Consider the following 16,907-nt stretch of genomic DNA (forward strand, 5'->3'; position numbering starts at 1 on the left):
TGCTGGTGTAATTTAAGGGCTCCATTCTGACTGAAGCTCTTTCTGCACTCCTGGCATTTAAATGGTTTCTCCCCTGTGTGAGTCCCTTGATGTCTTCTAAGGCTTCCATTATCACTAAAGCTCTTTCCACATTCTATACATTTATATGGTTTCTCTCCTGTATGAGTCTGTTGATGTGTTCTAAGGTCTCCATTTCGACTGAAGCTCTTTCCGCACTCCAGGCATTTAAATGGTTTCTCCCCTGTGTGAGTCCGTTGATGTTTTCTAAGGCTTCCATTCTGACTGAAGCTCATTCCGCACTCTATACATTTAAATGGTTTCTCCCCTGTGTGAATCCGCTGGTGTAATTTAAGGTCTCCATTCTGACTGAAGCTCATTCCGCACTCTATACATTTAAATGGTTTCTCCCCTGTGTGAATCCGCTGGTGTAATTTAAGGTCTCCATTCTGACTGAAGCTCTTTCCGCACTCAAGGCATTTAAATGGTTTCTCCCCTGTATGAGTCCGTTGATGTCTTCTAAGGTGTCCATTATCACTAAAGCTCTTTCCGCATTCTATACATTTATATGGTTTCTCCCCTGTGTGAATCCGCTGGTGTAATTTAAGGGCTCCATTCAGACTGAAGCTCTTCCCACACTCTATACATTTATATGGTTTCTCCCCTGTGTGAGTTTGTTGATGTCTTCTAAGGCTTCCATTATCACTAAAGCTCTTTCCGCACTCTATACATTTATATGGTTTCTCCCCTGTATGAGTCCGTTGATGTCTTCTAAGGCTTCCACTAATACTAAAACTCTTCTCACACTCCAGGCATTTAAATTGTTTCTCCCCTGTGTGAGTCCGTTGGTGTGTTCTAAGTTTTCCAATATCAGTGAAACGTTTCCCACACTCCATACCATTAAATGGTTCTCCCCTGTTGGAGGTCGTTGATGTGAACTATGTGTGCTCATTCAATGATGCATAGTCCACATTTCACACATTTTAATTTCTATTCCTAATGGGGGGGAAAGGTACCCAATCCCCTGGAGTTTTGACTGTCTTCTCCATCTCCTTCTTCAGAGTGGGAAGAAAGGGAATCCTGTTTTGATTTCAAGGAAGTGAACAAAGGGAAAGAGAACACATCAAGCTCCATTTGCACCTTCTCCTATTTCAACGTCTCCTACATTCCCTCACCTCCTACCCATGTTCCCAACATTCAGGAAATGAATATGCAATTATGTCAAATGATAGTAATGCATCAGCAACCTTTCCTAATACTCAACCAATGTTCATAAAGCAGCTTGATTTTTTAAATAACGATGTGCTGTCTGATCTCGTACCCGTCTTTTGACGCAGGACTATCCTAAAATGACACTGAAAAGCAGGATATTCAGGGCAAAATGATAAACTGTACTTAGTGGAATATGTGAAATCAAACCTTTATTAGGCATTATGCAAATAAAAACCATAAGAAGGAAAATAACATGTAAAAGCCTTGAAATATATATAAAAATGCAGCAGTTGGCTACAGTCATATATATATATATATATATGTACATATAAAATCAGTGGTTTTCCTTGTTAACCTGCTCCTTGGAGGACTGCAGCCAAAAACTCGGCTACCCCCGCCGTTACCCTTTGGTCAACGTCGGATAGGCAGAATCCCGCACATTCACCTTGCTGGGGTTCCAGACCACCCAAAAGAGGGGACAGCACGCGGAATATGTAGTACCTTGGAAATGTAGTATTGATTCACTAATGGCCTGAAGTTGTGTTATTTCTGGGGACATGAATTTATTCCTTTTGTGTCTTAAAGATCATAATCATACGATGTCATGGGGTGTTAGGGGAGCGGTAGTACCATTGGTGGGGGAAATGTCATGCACCTTACGAGGTAATTTATTCACCATTGGTCCCCACCCTGCACTCAGCTCTCACCTGTTTCTTCCAGAAGCTGTCAGGATGGAATAGGGGCCACAATCCCTGGTACGGCTTCAACTGGCTGGCTAAACCAGGTGAGGATAGCTGATGGGTCTCAAATCCTTGGTGTATTAGGGAATTCTGTTGAGGTGAAGGCAGCCCTGGTGGATGGAGAGGATGAGAACAACAGTGAATCCCACAGTCAAGAAGGCAGATTCTGCCCATTCTGCAGAGGAAAGTGAAGGGCAGATGGGGCTTGTCAACCGGGGAAGGGAGCTCCTTGAGAAGGAAAACTCTAGTTGTAATACTTTGGTGCACTCCTTCGCTTCCTCGTGAGTTATCTTCAGGAGAAGAAAAAGCTATGGAGGAAAACCTACACAAATCCAGAGTGGACTCTCTAAGATGGTTGGATGGTGTCCTGGACACCTCCTTCCACTCACTCCTGCAGCCAAGCTGGTGCCTAACATACTGCTCTGCTTTCCTTGGGACCATATAAGCCAGGCTGAGAAGGGGGTCTTGTTGTCTAGGCAGCCCTGAACCCCCAAACACACTGTCCAGGCTGGCAGGACTGCTAACACAGCAGTTTCAGGGGGAGCGATGAACTCAGACCTGTGTATCAAAATCTCTCCAATGTGGAATATGTAAAACAGAAGTGCTGTTTATATCATACATCAATTAAAAATTATTCAGAATATTTGTCTTTTGAAGAAAAGATCACCAAGTATCCGATGGCCCCTTCAAAGCTAATGAAAGTCTTGTGCTTGGAGCTTTTGGGGGTGCAGGACCAGGAAAGCTTCTGCCACCATGATCCTTCCAGTTGGGATTCAGGCCCCATCATGCACCAGAAACTGTCCTGGTTGTGCTGCTTGATGATCTCTGATGGGCTAGAGTCTGAGGGGAAAGCTGTTTCCTGGTTCTGCTAGATCTCTCAGTGGCTTTGGAGACCTTTGACCATTGTATCCTTCTGGACCCTCTGGGGTGCTGGGGACCCTGCTACGCAGTGGTTCCCCTCCTTCCTCCTGGGCCATGTCCAGAAAGTGGTGTTGGGGGATGAGTGTTCAGACCCCTGGGCTCTCACTTGTGGGGTGCCTCGGGACTCTGTCCTCTCCCCATGCTTTTTAATATCTATATGAAGCCGCTGGGAGAGATCATCAGGGGTTTTTGGTTGGGTGTTCAGAGGCATGTGGGTGATACCCAGCTCTTCCTATATTTTAAATTGGAACCAGTGAAGATAGTGAATGGCCTGTGTTGGTGGCCTTGGTGGTTTGCGGATAAATGGCGGCTAACAGATTGAGGTTGAATCCTGACAAGACAGAAGCACTGTCCCTGGGGGACAGGTGGCAGGCAGACCCTACCAGCCTGCAGACTGTGTCACTAGAGTGGTCAATGCTCTGGTTACCTCCTGCTTGGTCTACTGCAATGCGCTCTACATGGAGCTACCTTTGAAGGTGAAACAGAAACAGCAACTAATTCAGAATGTGACAGCTGGACTAGTAACTGGGAGCAGCTGCCTAGACCACATATCACTGGTCCTAAGGGATCTTCCCTGGCTCCCAGTGCATTTCCAAGCACAATTCACACTGTTGGTGCTGACCTTTAAGTGTCATGGCTGCATTTTTCAGGAAAAGAAAATTGTTGATCTAATGTATAGAGATCATTCCTAGTCTATTAGTTCAAGAAGGTTCTGTTGGTTTTACTCTGTGTGAGTCAAAGCTGATGTTTTCTCTAGCTGGAATATTTTAGCTGATCAGGGAGTTTCCTTTCTGCTGAGAGCAGGTGGTGGAATAAGTTGTTATGAGGTTATGCTGAACCTTCTTGTCTTTGGGAACCAGAAGAAGCTGGCTTAAACTGGAGTGAGCCAAGCTAGTTATCCAGTCCCAAGGTTACTCTGACATTGAATTGTTTATAAATTACAGTATTGAAAGGCGCCTGGTCCCACTTCCTATTCTGCTATTCTCTACTCTGCTTGTGTGTTTCTTACTTGAGTGCTGTTTTGATATACTAAGTTACAGATAGGTAGCCGTGTTGGTCTGCCATAGTCAAAACAAAAAAAAATTCCTTCCAGTAGTGAAGTGTGCATGCACACAAAAGCTCATACCAAGAACTAACTTAGTTGGTCTTTAAGGTGCTACTGGAAGGAATTTTTTTTGTTTTGATATACTAAGTTAGGGTTTTACTGTAAGTTACGTTTTTGCTATCTTTTGCCTTCATTACTAAATTTCTCTGCTGAATGAATTTTTTGCTGCCTCTGAGTGTTTTTTCCTACTCTGCTAACTGTATGTCGGTCTTGGAGATCGTTATGGAGGAGCAAGATCTGCAACCTAAAGCCCTCAACCGCCTCGACCCTGTAGCCCTGAAGAAGTGTCTCCACCCCCATCCTTCAGTCTGAACACTGAGGTCCTCCTCTGAGGTCCTCCTGCTGGTCCCCTCTCTGTGAGGGTACAGGGAAGCAGGCAGAAGGCCTTCTTGGTGGTGGCGCCCGCCCTGTGGAATGCCCTCCCTTCAGAGGTCAAGGAAATGAACAACTATCTGACATTTAGAAGACAGCAGAAGGTAGACCTGTATCGGGAGGTTTTTAATGTTTGATGTTTTACTGTCTTTTATGTGTACAGTGGTACCTCAGATTACATACGCTTCAGGTTCCAGACTCCGCTAAACCAGAAATATTACCTTGGGTTAAGTTCTTCAGGTTAAGAACTTTGCTTCAGGATGAGAATAGAAATCGGGCCCCGGCGCTGCGGCAGCAGCAGGAGGCCCCATTAGCTAAAGGGGTGCTTCAGGTTAAGAACAGTTTCAGGTTAAGTACGGACCTCCGGAACGAATTAAGTACTTAATCTGAGGTACCACTGTACTGGAAGCTGAACAGAGTGGCTGGGGAAACCAAACCAGATGGACAGGATATAAATACTACAATCATTCTTATTACATTGTGATTTTTTGTAGTTATTTTGGAATTTGTACTACAATATCAGCTCATGAAATATTATGGGTGGAGAAAATCACAGGGCTGCCGTAAAATATAATCCCACCCACAAACTCTCATTCACATACAATCTGTAAATTTGGGAAGGTCGCACAGCTCACCTGTGCTAATACTGGCAGTCTTTGGCCTGCACAGGCACACCCGGTGTGTAGAGCCTCCAGCCCCAGGCACTGTCTATCAAGAAAATGGGTCCTTTGAGTAGGAAGATTCATGCAGTCGCTTTCATCGGATGCTGAAGGATTGTATCTCAGCTTGTCAGTCACTCTGACATTGCCTACAAAGAATAGGGGGAACAGAAATGCTTTTGAGGTGCAACTTCTATATCAATCCTGAGAGCCATTCCATGGACTCTGCACCCCTGTTTCTGATGACAGGTGTACATTATCCTCACCCACAGTGGAAAAGACATTAAAGATGGAAGCCTGAGAGAGAGGAAAAGGTTTCTGGCTGCTTCCTGGGTGGGATTGCGGAAACCAAGAGCCGATTCTGGGAAGGCCTCCCCCCTCCCCTCTTCCTCTCGGGATTTCCTCTCCTCTCCAGGGGACCAGTGGTTGGACTGGGCAGAATGGCTGTGTCTGGACAGGGCAGGGGATTATGGGGTGGAAGGAGGATGGAGATTGCAGGAAGGAAGGAGTGGGGGAACTGGACCCCCACTTTCCAGGGATCCCTCTCTGGTCGCCTTGAAGGGGTGGCCGATTCCTGGGCGGGAGGGAGAAGCCAAGGCGGCCCCAAGACGTCTCCCTAAAGACTGGTCTCCACCCCCGCCACCAATTCTGCGCTTCCTTGCCCCAGAGATGCTCCCCTCCCTCCTCCCCCAGCTCCCCCCACCCTTGGCCCCCTCCCTCTCCCCCGGAGTCTCCCCTGCACCCAGAGGCCCCCTTGGCGTGGCTCACCCCTCGCCATGCGCAACCCATCTCTCCATCCGGAGGGGCCCCCCAAAACGAGATGGGGAGGGACAGGGGGTCTCTATCTAGGCGTCTCTCGCGCCCGTTAATCCTTTCGTGGTCTGCCTCTCTCCGCGCGGAGCGCACAGGGCCCCATGGATGCCTGCGAGGGGAAAACGGGGCCGGGGAGTTCTCGTGGGACCCCGTGGGTGGGCGCCCCACGTCCACCCCTGCCAAGGAAAGCCCCCTTCGCTGCAGGCGTGCAGGGATCAAGGCCCCACGGAAGGCGCTTGGCGGAGCTGCAGGGGTCTCTGGGTCCTTTTCTCCCCTCCCCCCGGGACCCCTTTACCTCTTTGTCCTCGCTCCCAATTCTCCTTTCCTGCAACATCCACGGGGGTCCCCTGCCTCCTCCCTCCCCTTTCCGAAAGCGCGCGTCCCTAGAGCCACGGGGCAGAGCAGCAATCCGGAGTGGAAGCTCCACTTCCGGGAGAAGCACGTAGTTTGGGAGGGGGGCTCACCCCCCTTATTCCCGGAACAGAGGTCGGCTGGCGAGGAGGAGGAGCAATGTATTGGGGGAGGGATTTGGGATTGTGGGGGTGGGGTGAGAGGAGGAGGGGAGGGAAAGAATTGAGGGGGGGAGAGGAAGCTTTCCCCCTCCCCTTTTCTTTAGTGCATCAGTAGAGCGGGGGAGGGGCTGATCCCGGAGATCCAGCTGCAAAGAGGGGTCCCCCCCACAAGTGCAACATCCTCCCCTCCCCCACCCCACGAGCTTAGATCCCTCCGTCTTTTAGGTCTTGATGCTTGGCAGCTAAACGACTCCCCCCAAATCCCGGCTCCCCACCCCAGCCTCTGACTCAGGCCAGGACAAGGACCGTGGACACAGGCCCCGTCCCGGCACAACAGCCAAGAGGCTCAGAAAGGCAGCCGATACAATTGTAGCCAGAAGCGGATACCATGTGTTAAGGGAGAAATCTGAGGGATCCCTTGAACAAAAAACAGGGAGACCAGCCAGGAATAGCGGAGCAAAAGAGGAGCCAGTAGGTCTAGATTGAAGACTGTCGCCACAGGATTCCCACCTGCCCCCAGGTGGAACAAGATGGAAGCCTCCAACAAAAGAAGACCCCAACTTTTATTAGCTAATTCCCCATGCTACAACCCCAAGACTACATCATTGACACATCACAAAGACAAAACAAAACAAAACAAAATTCCTTCCAGTAGCACCTTAAAGACCAACTAAGTTAGTTCTTGGTATGAGCTTTCGTGTGCATGCACACTTCTTCAGATACACATCACAAAGAGGAGGGGTTCAGGGAGAAGAAAAGAAGAGTTTGGATTTGATATCCCGCCTTTCACTCCCCTTCAGGAGTCTCAAATTCTCCTTTCCCTTCCTCCCCCACAACAAACACTCTGTGAGGTGAGTGGGGCTGAGAGACCTCGGAGAAGTGTGAGCATTTGGGTCAAAATTAAGGGAGAGAAGAATAACAGTGACCTCATTGTGGGAGTTTACTATAGATCCCCAAGCCAAACGGAGGACATAGATGATGCCTTCCTGGAACAGATGGCCAAGCATGCAAAAGGAAGGGAGATAGTAGTAATGGGGGACTTCAATTACCCGGATATTTGTTGGATGTCAAACTCAGCCAAGAGCATAAGGTCAAACAGATTCCTCAATGCCCTTGCAGACAGCTTCATTGTCCAGAAAGTGGGAGAAGCAACAAGAGGAACAGCCATTTTAGATCTGGTCCTAACCAATGTTGATGACCTGGTTAGTGGGGTAGAAGTGGAAGGATCATTAGGCACGAGTGATCATGCTCTTCTGAAGTTTACTATACAGCGGAAAGGAGCAGCCAAGCATACTAGGACTCAATTTCTTGACTTTAAGAAAGCCGACTTCATAAAACTTAGGGAAGTGCTGGGTGAGATCCCATGGACAACAATACTAAAAGGAAAGGGAGTTCATGATGGCTGGGAGTTTGTTAAGAGGGAGATACTAAAAGCACAACGTCAGGCAATACCAATGAGACGGAAACATGGAAGGTGCCTAAAGAAGCCAGGGTGGCTATCTAAAGAACTTTTAACTGAGTTAAGATTTAAAAAGGATGTGTACAAAAAATGGAAAAGGGGGGAAACCACCAAAGAGGAATTCAAACAAATAGCCAGCACGTGTAGACACAAAGTCAGAAAAGCTAAAGCACAAAATGAACTCAGGCTTGCTAGAGAGGTTAAAAGCAACAAAAAGGCTTTTATGGGTATGTTCGGAGCAAAAGGAAGAACATGATAGCCATGTTCAAATATATAAAAGGATGTCACATAGAGGAGGGAGAAAGGCTGTTTTCTGCTGCTCCAGAGAAGCGGACACGGAGCAATGGATCCAAACTACAAGAAAGAAGATTCCACCTCAACATTAGGAAGAACTTCCTGACAGTAAGAGCTGTTCGACAGTGGAATTTGCTGCCAAGGAGTGTGGTGGAGTCTCCTACTTTGGAGGTCTTTAAGCAGAGGCTTGACAACCATATGTCAGGAGTGCTCTGATGGTGTTTCCTGCTTGGCAGGGGGTTGGACTCGATGGCCCTTGTGGTCTCTTCCAACTCTATGATTCTATGATTCTATGATTCTATGATTCTATGACTTCTCTGAAGGAGGAGGAGTTGTGGTGGTAACCTGAGGGTCTTCTCACCTGTCCGGTTCCTTCTTTCCCCTCCCCATGATTACATTCCTGAGGACAAAGGGGACTTCACTGTTTCCTTCTCCCAGAGGGAAGGGCTGGTCACTGTCCTGTGTTTCAGTCTGTACTGAATCCACTTCCATATGCAGGTCCTTTGTGAGTGGAATGATCTTCTGTCTAGGACCATCAAGGTTGGCATGCCAACTGGGTAGGGCTCGCTGTGGATATGTTGGCTGCCTTGTGTCAAGTCTACCCCCCCCCTTTGATAGTCCTTCACTCATGGTGTAAAATAAAAGTTGAACGGTGCAGATCCGATGTACGGTTGATTTTCTATGAATTTATAACAAGTGTCATGTATGTCCTGTGTGAGTGTGTGTGTGTGTTGTTTGTACAAACTGAATGATTGGGCGGGGGGTTCCCTGCAACACATGAATACCAATCCCAAAGAAGGGCAGTGCCAAAGAATGCTCCAACTACTGCACAATTGCGCTCATTTCACACGATAGTAAGGTTATGCTTAAAATGCTACAAGGCAGGCTTAAGCAGTGTTACGGTAAAATCTGGGTGCGAGGCTGCTCTGCCACTCAGCTCGTCGGACTAAGTCCGCGGGTCCCTGCGGAGGAAAATGAGCTCAGCCGGAGACAGGAGCCAACGGCAGGAGATCCAAGTTTATTGCACAACAGGTTCAAGGCGAGGTTGAACAGCGAGAAAGGGGTGACATGAACTTTTGAAACTTCCCTCCATGTCCCAGAATACAGTGCGAAATACATCATGAATATATTAAAGAAAGGTTGGGTTACATGGATTACATCATGAATACATTAAAGAGAGGTTGGGTTACACAGGATTAACATATGGAGGAGGGAAGGGGGAATATGCAGAGCTGGAGATATTCGCAGTGATGAGAAAACAATGGTCCATGTATGCATGGTCTGCCACCTGGCATTGCCCGGAGGAAAGGCTTGGCAGAGCGATTTGACCTGAGTACGTGACACCTCGCTTGAGGGATCATGGAGGCTGGGGAGGTGTTATGGAGTCCTGAAATGACTGAATCGATCGGCACCAAGAGCAAAGAAATCGGAGTTGTGGTTGATTTTATACGATTTTCTAAAGATTTTAGCCGTTTTTAGTCCATGATTGAAATTGGAAACAAAATAGATACATTGTAGCAAGAGTTGACACTTTTATGAGTTCACAAGTTTTGGTTCCATTGTTCTCCCAGTGGTGAGCCGTCAGTAGCTTGTCAAGAGGTTAAATGAGGCGTGCAGGAGCTCGCTGAGCTAGCTCTGCAAGGCGAATGCATGGTTCTGATTGGGTAGAACCCCATTGAAAGAATGGGGATACAGCTTCGTACGGTCAACTCACAGTAAAGATAGAGCGGGGAAAGGCATAAGGATTTGGGCTTATTTCGCCCGTAATAGGAAAGGGAAAAGGCACTTTATTTATGGGGCTTGGGGTAGAGTGTGGTGCTTGTGTAATGGTGTGGGGGCTGAGGGGTCCACGTGGGGCTGGGTGCCCTCGAGGTCATCGCCTCAGACCCTCTGGTGACCGGTGGAAGGGTAGGAGGAAGACATGCCCCCCCTACCGTATCAGTAGTATGTGGACCGAGAACTCCCAGAAGTGCAAGCTGGATTTCGAAGGGACAGAGGAAGCAGAGACCAAATTGCAAACATGCGCTGGATTATGTAGAAAGCCAGAGAGTTCCAGAAAGACATCTACTTCTGCTTCATTGACTATGCAAAAGCCTTTGACTGTGTCGACCACAGCAAACTATGGCAAGTTCTTAAAGAAATGGGAGTGCCTGATCACCTCATCTGTCTCCTGAGAAATCTCTATGTGGGACAAGAAGCTACAGTTAGAACTGGATATGGAACTGACTGGTTCAAAATTGGGAAAGGAGTACGACAAGGCTGTATTTTGTCTCCCTGCTTATTTAACTTATATGCAGAATACATCATGCGAAAGGCTGGACTGGATGAATCCTGTAATAAAAAAATTGAGGTCTTATATATATAATAAATGTTCATAAATGTACCAATCAAGCACATACATAGATATGTAGACCACATGTCTGGAGTAGCACAGGAAGACCGACCTGAAATCATTTTGATTCCCAAACTGACCAAATGTTTTCTCTGCAAGGAGGGAGCGGGTGAGGGAACCTTCCCATTGTCTCAGGAATTGGGAAATCACCATCTCAAAGGAATGGCCAGACTACCAGGAAAGGGAATCAGATATGGCAATATCAGATAACCTGGCAGACAGGAAAAACGACAACATTCAAATTTCTGTGGTGACCACCTTTTCTGTGATTTAGGTATGGTGTCTTTAATATTGTTCCCGTCTACTCCACAAACAATATTTGTTGTGTTTACAAGTATCACTCAAGTTCTGCTAATATGGTGTGGTTGGTACAGTATGATCTTATATAATCCTTAAATATCCTCCATTCTCCAAATATTTTCTGGTTCAATTCTCCTCTAACTCTTCCCGTAGGTTTTGCTAGTTGTAACTATTCTAACATGAGTATATGGCTTCTCTTGGTGATGTCCACAAGGGTATTTATATTTATTCCAGATTTTATATCACGATTTTCTTATCACATGGCTCAAAAATCCCCTGTGGACCTTCACTTTTTCGTATATTAAAGAAGACTGCCATCCAGACCGATTCTCGTGGCCTTCCAAGTCTAATAGGTCCATATCTTTTAGTGTAATCCAGTTTTTTATTTTTATTTTTTAAAAAGATATTTATTAAAGTTTTAAACAATAAAACACACATCACAATCAGAAAAAAGAAAAACATTATCCCAATCGAATACAGACGGAAAAATACAGCAAACAACGAAAAAAGTAAAAGAAAAAAAGACATAGAAAGACATAAAAATCCAATTTCTAACAAATTATTTTCATAACCCTTTTTCCAGACTCCCTCACATCTCCCTTTTCTGTGTTCCCTTTTACAGGATTGTATTCAGCAGTACCATGCCCTCTCTCAAATCTTATTCTATATTGTACATTTCAACTATTTTGTCTCCGATTTTCCCCTTTATTTCCATTTGTTTAAGTTTAACATAATATTGTTCTAACTTCTTTCACCCTTATTCTTATAAAGCATTTTTTACATAATTATGTAAATTATGTAGTGTAATCCAGTCTTTTATCCAAACCAATCCTGCCGCCGCATGGTAGAATTCCAAATCTGGCAACGCAAAACTTCCTCTCTCCTTTTGATCTGTTAATAACTGGTGTTTAATTCTCGGTTTCTTTCCACTCCATATAAATCTAGACATTTCCCTTTTCCACTCCTTAAAACAATTCATTTCTCCTAAAATGGGCCTTGTTTGGAATAAGAACATCATTTTGGGAAGGATATTCATTTTCACAACCGAGACTCTTCCCCAGAGTGAGAGATGGAGTTTGGTCCAGGTTTCCATATTTTTTTAATTTATTTCCATACTTTACTAGAATTATCCTCATATACATTTAAACTTTTATTTGAAATCCAGATCCCTAGGTATTTAACCTTATTTTTAATTTCCAGGCGTATTTTTTCTTGAAGTTCTCCCCCCCCCCCATTCCATTGTGAGGCTTTTTGTCAGTAATTTAGTTTTTAGGTGGTTTATTTTCAGCCCCAGGCCGGCCATGAATTAATCTAGCAAAAGACCCCGGGGTGGCCAGGAGCAGCGCATGCGGACGTGAGTCTAGGAATGGAGAAGATTGTGGGCGGGATTCTCTGAAACACCCACAACCCAGATTCTCATCCTTGGCTGTCTCTTTTGCTGACGGTCTTCACTCCCAGCCTTCCTGGAAAGAGGTAGCGTGGAGGGGGAGGGGAGAACGGGAGAATTGGGGTTCTGCAATTAGAGAGGCAATGAACTGCAAGGGGAGAACGCCAATCAAAGCTCTCATTCCCTGTCGGGGAACCTGAGATCTGAAACTTTCCCTTTTTCCCAAGGAAGACGCCCCAAGGCTGGTCCAAGTGGCCAGTTTGGATAGCAAGGGACTTGGGCTCGGTTTCCAATTTCTCTTTTTCTCGTAAATGCAGCTGCACCGGCAGCACCAAGATCCGGAAGGAAGTGACTGGTGCGCGTCAGAGCGCAAGGGCGTTTCCAGTTCCTTTCCGTTCTCTCTGGAGCAGCCGGATTTGGCACTGGGCTGCCAGGCGTCCAATGGAAAGGGACTCTTTTTCCTAGCGTGTAAGAGGCAGAAAAGGTTGCTGGGACCCCATGGGATAAAGAGGGAGAAGGGCTTTGTAGAGTCCTTCATAGAGGAGACGAACGACTGTCAGGTCAGGAAAGACCTGGGAAAAGGCTAGCGGGTTTTTGGTTTGGTTTTGGCTTTGGTTGAAAAATGGGATCCCCACATTCTAAGAGTTCTAACTGCCAGACTCAAAGGCATGTGCTGGTCGCAGCAGGAGGGGGGGGTCTCCCTGGATGCTTCAGCAGCCGGCCTCCGCTGGGACTCCTGGCCCCCTCCTCTCCTCCCTCTGAGCCTGAACTGCTCTCTGCCCCAGACTCTTCCCGCCCACCAAACCCTGTTTCCTCCTCAGCTTGCAATATCTCCCCTTCCGGTCTGCTCCCTTTTCTCCCTCTTTTGGCTCATCGCCATCCCACCACCAGGAAGGCAGCCCTCCTTCTGAAACACCAAGAGAGTAAACAGACAGTTCTCTGAATGGAGAGGAGCAGAAGCGGAGTCCCCTCAAGATCAGTATTGGGACCTGTGGCTTTTCAACTTGTTCATAAATGATCTAGACTTAGGAGGGAGCAGGGAGGGGGCAAAGTTTGCTGATGGCAGCAAATTTTCCAGGGTTGTTCAAACAGAGAGAGATTGCAAGGAGCTCCAAAAGGACTTCTTCAAAGGGAGTGAATGAACAGATACAGCTCATTGTCAAGGAGATTAAAGTGATGCATGTTGGGACAAAAAAACAACACCTCTTAATATCATGTACAGGCTCATGGGGTCTGAACTGGATTTCCTGTGTGCTCTAGGAGACCAGGGGAGAAGGGAGCTGGTCACAGCAGGAGGGGGAGTCTCCCTGGATGCTATCTTCCCCAAACTCCAGAAAAAGCAGGAGCTCTGGGGTTGCCCCATGGGGTTCAAGAGTGAAGATGCCCCCACCAGGAGATTTCCCTGGTACCTAAAGCCCCTCCTTCCCCCTCTTGAAATTAGGCTTGGGGGAAAATATCCCATTCAATTTCAGTATTACAAGTTTTCTTCATGACCCGCAGGAGGCAGCGATGAAGTTCTGGTGAAGAAGCAGTGCTTGGAGATCATGCGGTGGGAGAATGACAGAGTTTGGAGCAAAAACCAAAGGTACTTTCATCTAAAGTTATACTCACCATTGTGAGATGCTGCCTTCATTATTTCATTATTATACTGTTTTACATCTAAACACCAGAACTTCACATATACCTCTTGTTTTTAGGAATGATTTCCTGCTGAGTTCATTGCTCAGAGTGGACTCTGAGAGGAAGACGTCCCACACTCCATACATCTAAATGGGTTCTCCCATGTGAGAGTTCCTAGATGTTCCTTAAATAAAGGTAAAGGTAAAGGGACCCCTGACCATTAGGTCCAGTCTTGACCGACTCTGGGGTTGCGGTGCTCATCTCGCTTTATTGGCCGAGGGAGCTGGCGTACAGCTTCCGGGTCATGTGGCTAGCATGACTAAGCCACTTCTGGCGAACCAGAGCAGTGCACAGAAACGCCGTTTACCTTCCCACCAGAGCAGTACCTATTTATCTATTTGCACTTCACATGCTTTTGAACTGCTATGTAGGCAGGAGCTGGGACTGAGCAATGGGACCTCACCCTGTCGCGGGGATTCGAACTGCCGACCTTCTGATCGGCAAGTCTGGGGCTCTGTGGTTTAACCCACAGTGCCACCTGCGTCCCTGTTCCTTAAATACTCCATTATAAATAAAGCACTTTTTGCAGTCTTTTCATTTAAACTGCTTCTCCACTCTGAGTTTGTTGATGGTCTGAAGGGTTTCAACTCTTAAACTTCTTCATGTCCATGAGTCTGTTGATTTTGAACTTCCACTAAGAGTGAACCTCTATCTACTTTCCTGATATTTATATGGTTTGTCTTTTGTGTGAGTTTGTTGACATAAATCAAGGGTTCCACTCTGACTGAAGCTCCTTCCAGAGTCCATGCATTTACATGGTTTCTCCCCTGTGTGTCTGCTGATGTTTTCTAAGATTTCCACTCTGACTGAAGCTCTTTCCACACTCGATACATTTAAATGGTTTCTCCCCTGTGTGAGTCCGTTGATGGTTTCTAAGGTCTCCACTCTGATTGAAGCTCTTTCCACACTCTATGCATTTAAATGGTTTCTCCCCTGTGTGAGTCCGTTGATGTCGTCTAAGGCTTCCACTATCACTAAAGCTTTTTCCACACTCAATACATTTATATGGTTTCTCCCCTGTGTGAGTCCGTTGATGTAGTCTAAGGCTTCCATTCTTACTAAAGCTCTTTCCACACTCAATACATTTAAATGGTTTCTCCCCTGTGTGAGTCCGTTGATGGTTCCTAAGGCTTCCACTATCACTAAAGCTCTTTCCACACTTGATACATTTATATGGTTTCTCCCCTGTGTGAGTCCGATGATGTGTTCTAAGATATCCTCTGTTCCTAAAGCTCTTTCCACACTCAATACATTTATATGGTTTCTCCCCTGTGTGAGTCCGTTGATGTAGTCTAAGGCTTCCATTTTCACTAAAGGTCTTTCCACACTCGATACATTTATATGGTTTCTCCCCTGTGTGAGTCCGTTGATGGTTCCTAAGGCTTCCATTCTGACTGAAGTCCTTTCCACACTCCATGCATTTAAATGGTCTCTCCCCTGTGTGAGTCCGTTGATGTTTTCTAAGGCTTCCATTATCACTAAAGCTCTTTCCACATTCGATGCATTTAAATGGTTTCTCCCCTGTGTGAGTCCGTTGATGGTTCCTAAGGCTTCTATTTTCCCTAAAGCTCTTTCCACACTCGATACATTTAAATGGTTTCTCCCCGGTGTGAGTCCCTTCATGTGTTCTAAGATTTCCATTAGTACGAAAACTCTTTCCACACTCGATACATTTAAATGGTTTCTCCCCGGTGTGAGTCCGTTCATGTGTTCTAAGGTTTCCATTATCCCTAAAGCTCTTTCCACACTCTATACATTTAAAAGATTTCACCCCTGTGTGAGTCTGTTGATGTCTTCTTAGGTTTCCACTATCATGAAAACTTTTTATACACTCCAGGCATTCATATGGTTTCTCCCCTGTGTGAGTCCGTTTGTGCAATTTAAGGTTTCCACTCTGACTGAAGTTCTTCCCACACTCCCTGCACTTAAAACGTTTTCTCTCTGTGTGAGTCCGCAGGTGTGTTCTAAGTTTTGCATTGAAAGAGAAGCTCTTTCCGCACTCCATACCTTTAAATGGGTTATTTCCTTTTTGTGTTCGTTGATGTGAACTATGTGTGCTCATTCAGTGAAGCATATTCCACATTTCACACATTTTAATGGCTATTCCTAATGAAACGAAAGGTGCCCTGTCCCCTGCAATTCTGTCTTCTCCACCACCTTTTTCAGAGTGAGCAGAAAGGAAATTCTGTTTGGGTTTTAGGAAAGAGAACACAGAAAAAAAAGGACACATCAACCTCCATTAGCACCTTCTCTTATTTCAACATCTCCTACATTCTCCCATGTCCTCCCCATGTTCCCAATTTTTAGGAAATGAAAATGGTATGATGTCAAATGGTCGTAATGCATCAGCAACCTTTCATAATCCTCAATCATCTTTAATAACACAGAATGATCTTAGAATACCGTTGTCCTCTGAGACTGCCTTTCTTTTCTTTCTTCTTCTTCTCTTTTTTAAAAAACTTTTATTTTGCTTTAAACAGGTACATGTAAACAGGTGCTTAGAAATATAGACAACCAAAATTACAAAGGAAAATTCGTTAATAGTAATGAAAAAAATGAAAAAAGTCTACAAAAAATATTGAGGTACATGACACAGAACATAAGCAACTATGGGAAAGATAAAAGAAAAAAGAAAAAAGAAAGAAAGAAAAAGAGAAAAACAAAAACAAAAATGAGCCAAAGCAGGAAAGCTCATCTATTGTACACTTCCATCAAGCTCACAACAGATCATTATTCTTATCAATTCTCTCTATCTGCATTCCAAAGGAATCCCTCATCTTGGTATCAGGGAGCATTTCTCTATGCGGTATCATTCTAAACATAGCCAGGTCTTTCTGGTTGAGCCCTTGTCCCCTACATCAGTGTTTCCCAACCTTTTTTGGGCAAAGGCACACTTGTTTCATGAAAAAAATCTCGAGGCACACCACCATTACAGCCCCGTGACGTCAGCGCGCAGTGTCACGCCGGGAGGGACGCACGAAAGTGTAAGTTTCAATTTTCCCCCCTCCCCCTTGCCTTCCTTCTGTGCCAACCGCCAAAAAGCCAAGAAAAAAGCCAAGACTTT

General features: G+C 45.8%; 2 protein-coding genes and 1 long non-coding RNA gene across 3 annotated transcripts in view; 1 reads left to right on the forward strand and 2 right to left on the reverse strand.

The window, feature by feature from the left end:
* LOC309541263 (uncharacterized protein) overlaps nucleotides 1-16,907 on the reverse strand; it is a 225,739-nt gene that overhangs the window by 72,031 nt on the left and 136,801 nt on the right. The window contains exons 4-5 of the mRNA XM_082238911.1: nucleotides 4,983-5,155; nucleotides 1,917-2,059 (exon numbers count right to left, since the gene is read on the reverse strand). The gene's annotated coding sequence lies outside the window, so the exon portion shown is untranslated. The remainder of the gene's footprint in view (nucleotides 1-1,916; nucleotides 2,060-4,982; nucleotides 5,156-16,907) is intronic.
* Nucleotides 11,214-16,907, forward strand: part of LOC309541504 — a 146,244-nt gene continuing 140,550 nt past the window's right edge. The window contains exon 1 of the long non-coding RNA XR_014223768.1: nucleotides 11,214-11,993. This is a non-coding gene — a long non-coding RNA (uncharacterized lncRNA). The remainder of the gene's footprint in view (nucleotides 11,994-16,907) is intronic.
* On the reverse strand, nucleotides 12,008-16,260 carry LOC309541349 (uncharacterized protein). The gene is made up of 2 exons (XM_082239146.1): nucleotides 14,440-16,260; nucleotides 12,008-14,389 (listed from the first exon to the last, which is right to left on the reverse strand). Exon 1 carries the CDS (start codon nucleotides 15,903-15,905, stop codon nucleotides 14,595-14,597), a length of 1,311 nt encoding a protein of 436 aa, XP_082095272.1. The 5' UTR covers nucleotides 15,906-16,260; the 3' UTR covers nucleotides 12,008-14,389; nucleotides 14,440-14,594.

This window comes from Podarcis vaucheri (assembly GCF_965113315.1).
Source record: "Podarcis vaucheri genome assembly, chromosome: 10".
NCBI classification, from domain to species: Eukaryota; Metazoa; Chordata; class Lepidosauria; order Squamata; family Lacertidae; genus Podarcis; species Podarcis vaucheri.

What these genes read in the sequence shown, in the direction of transcription:
- LOC309541349 (XM_082239146.1), bottom strand. Translation starts at nt 15,905, where the DNA reads ATGAGCACACATAGTTCACATCAACGAACACAAAAAGGAAATAACCCA.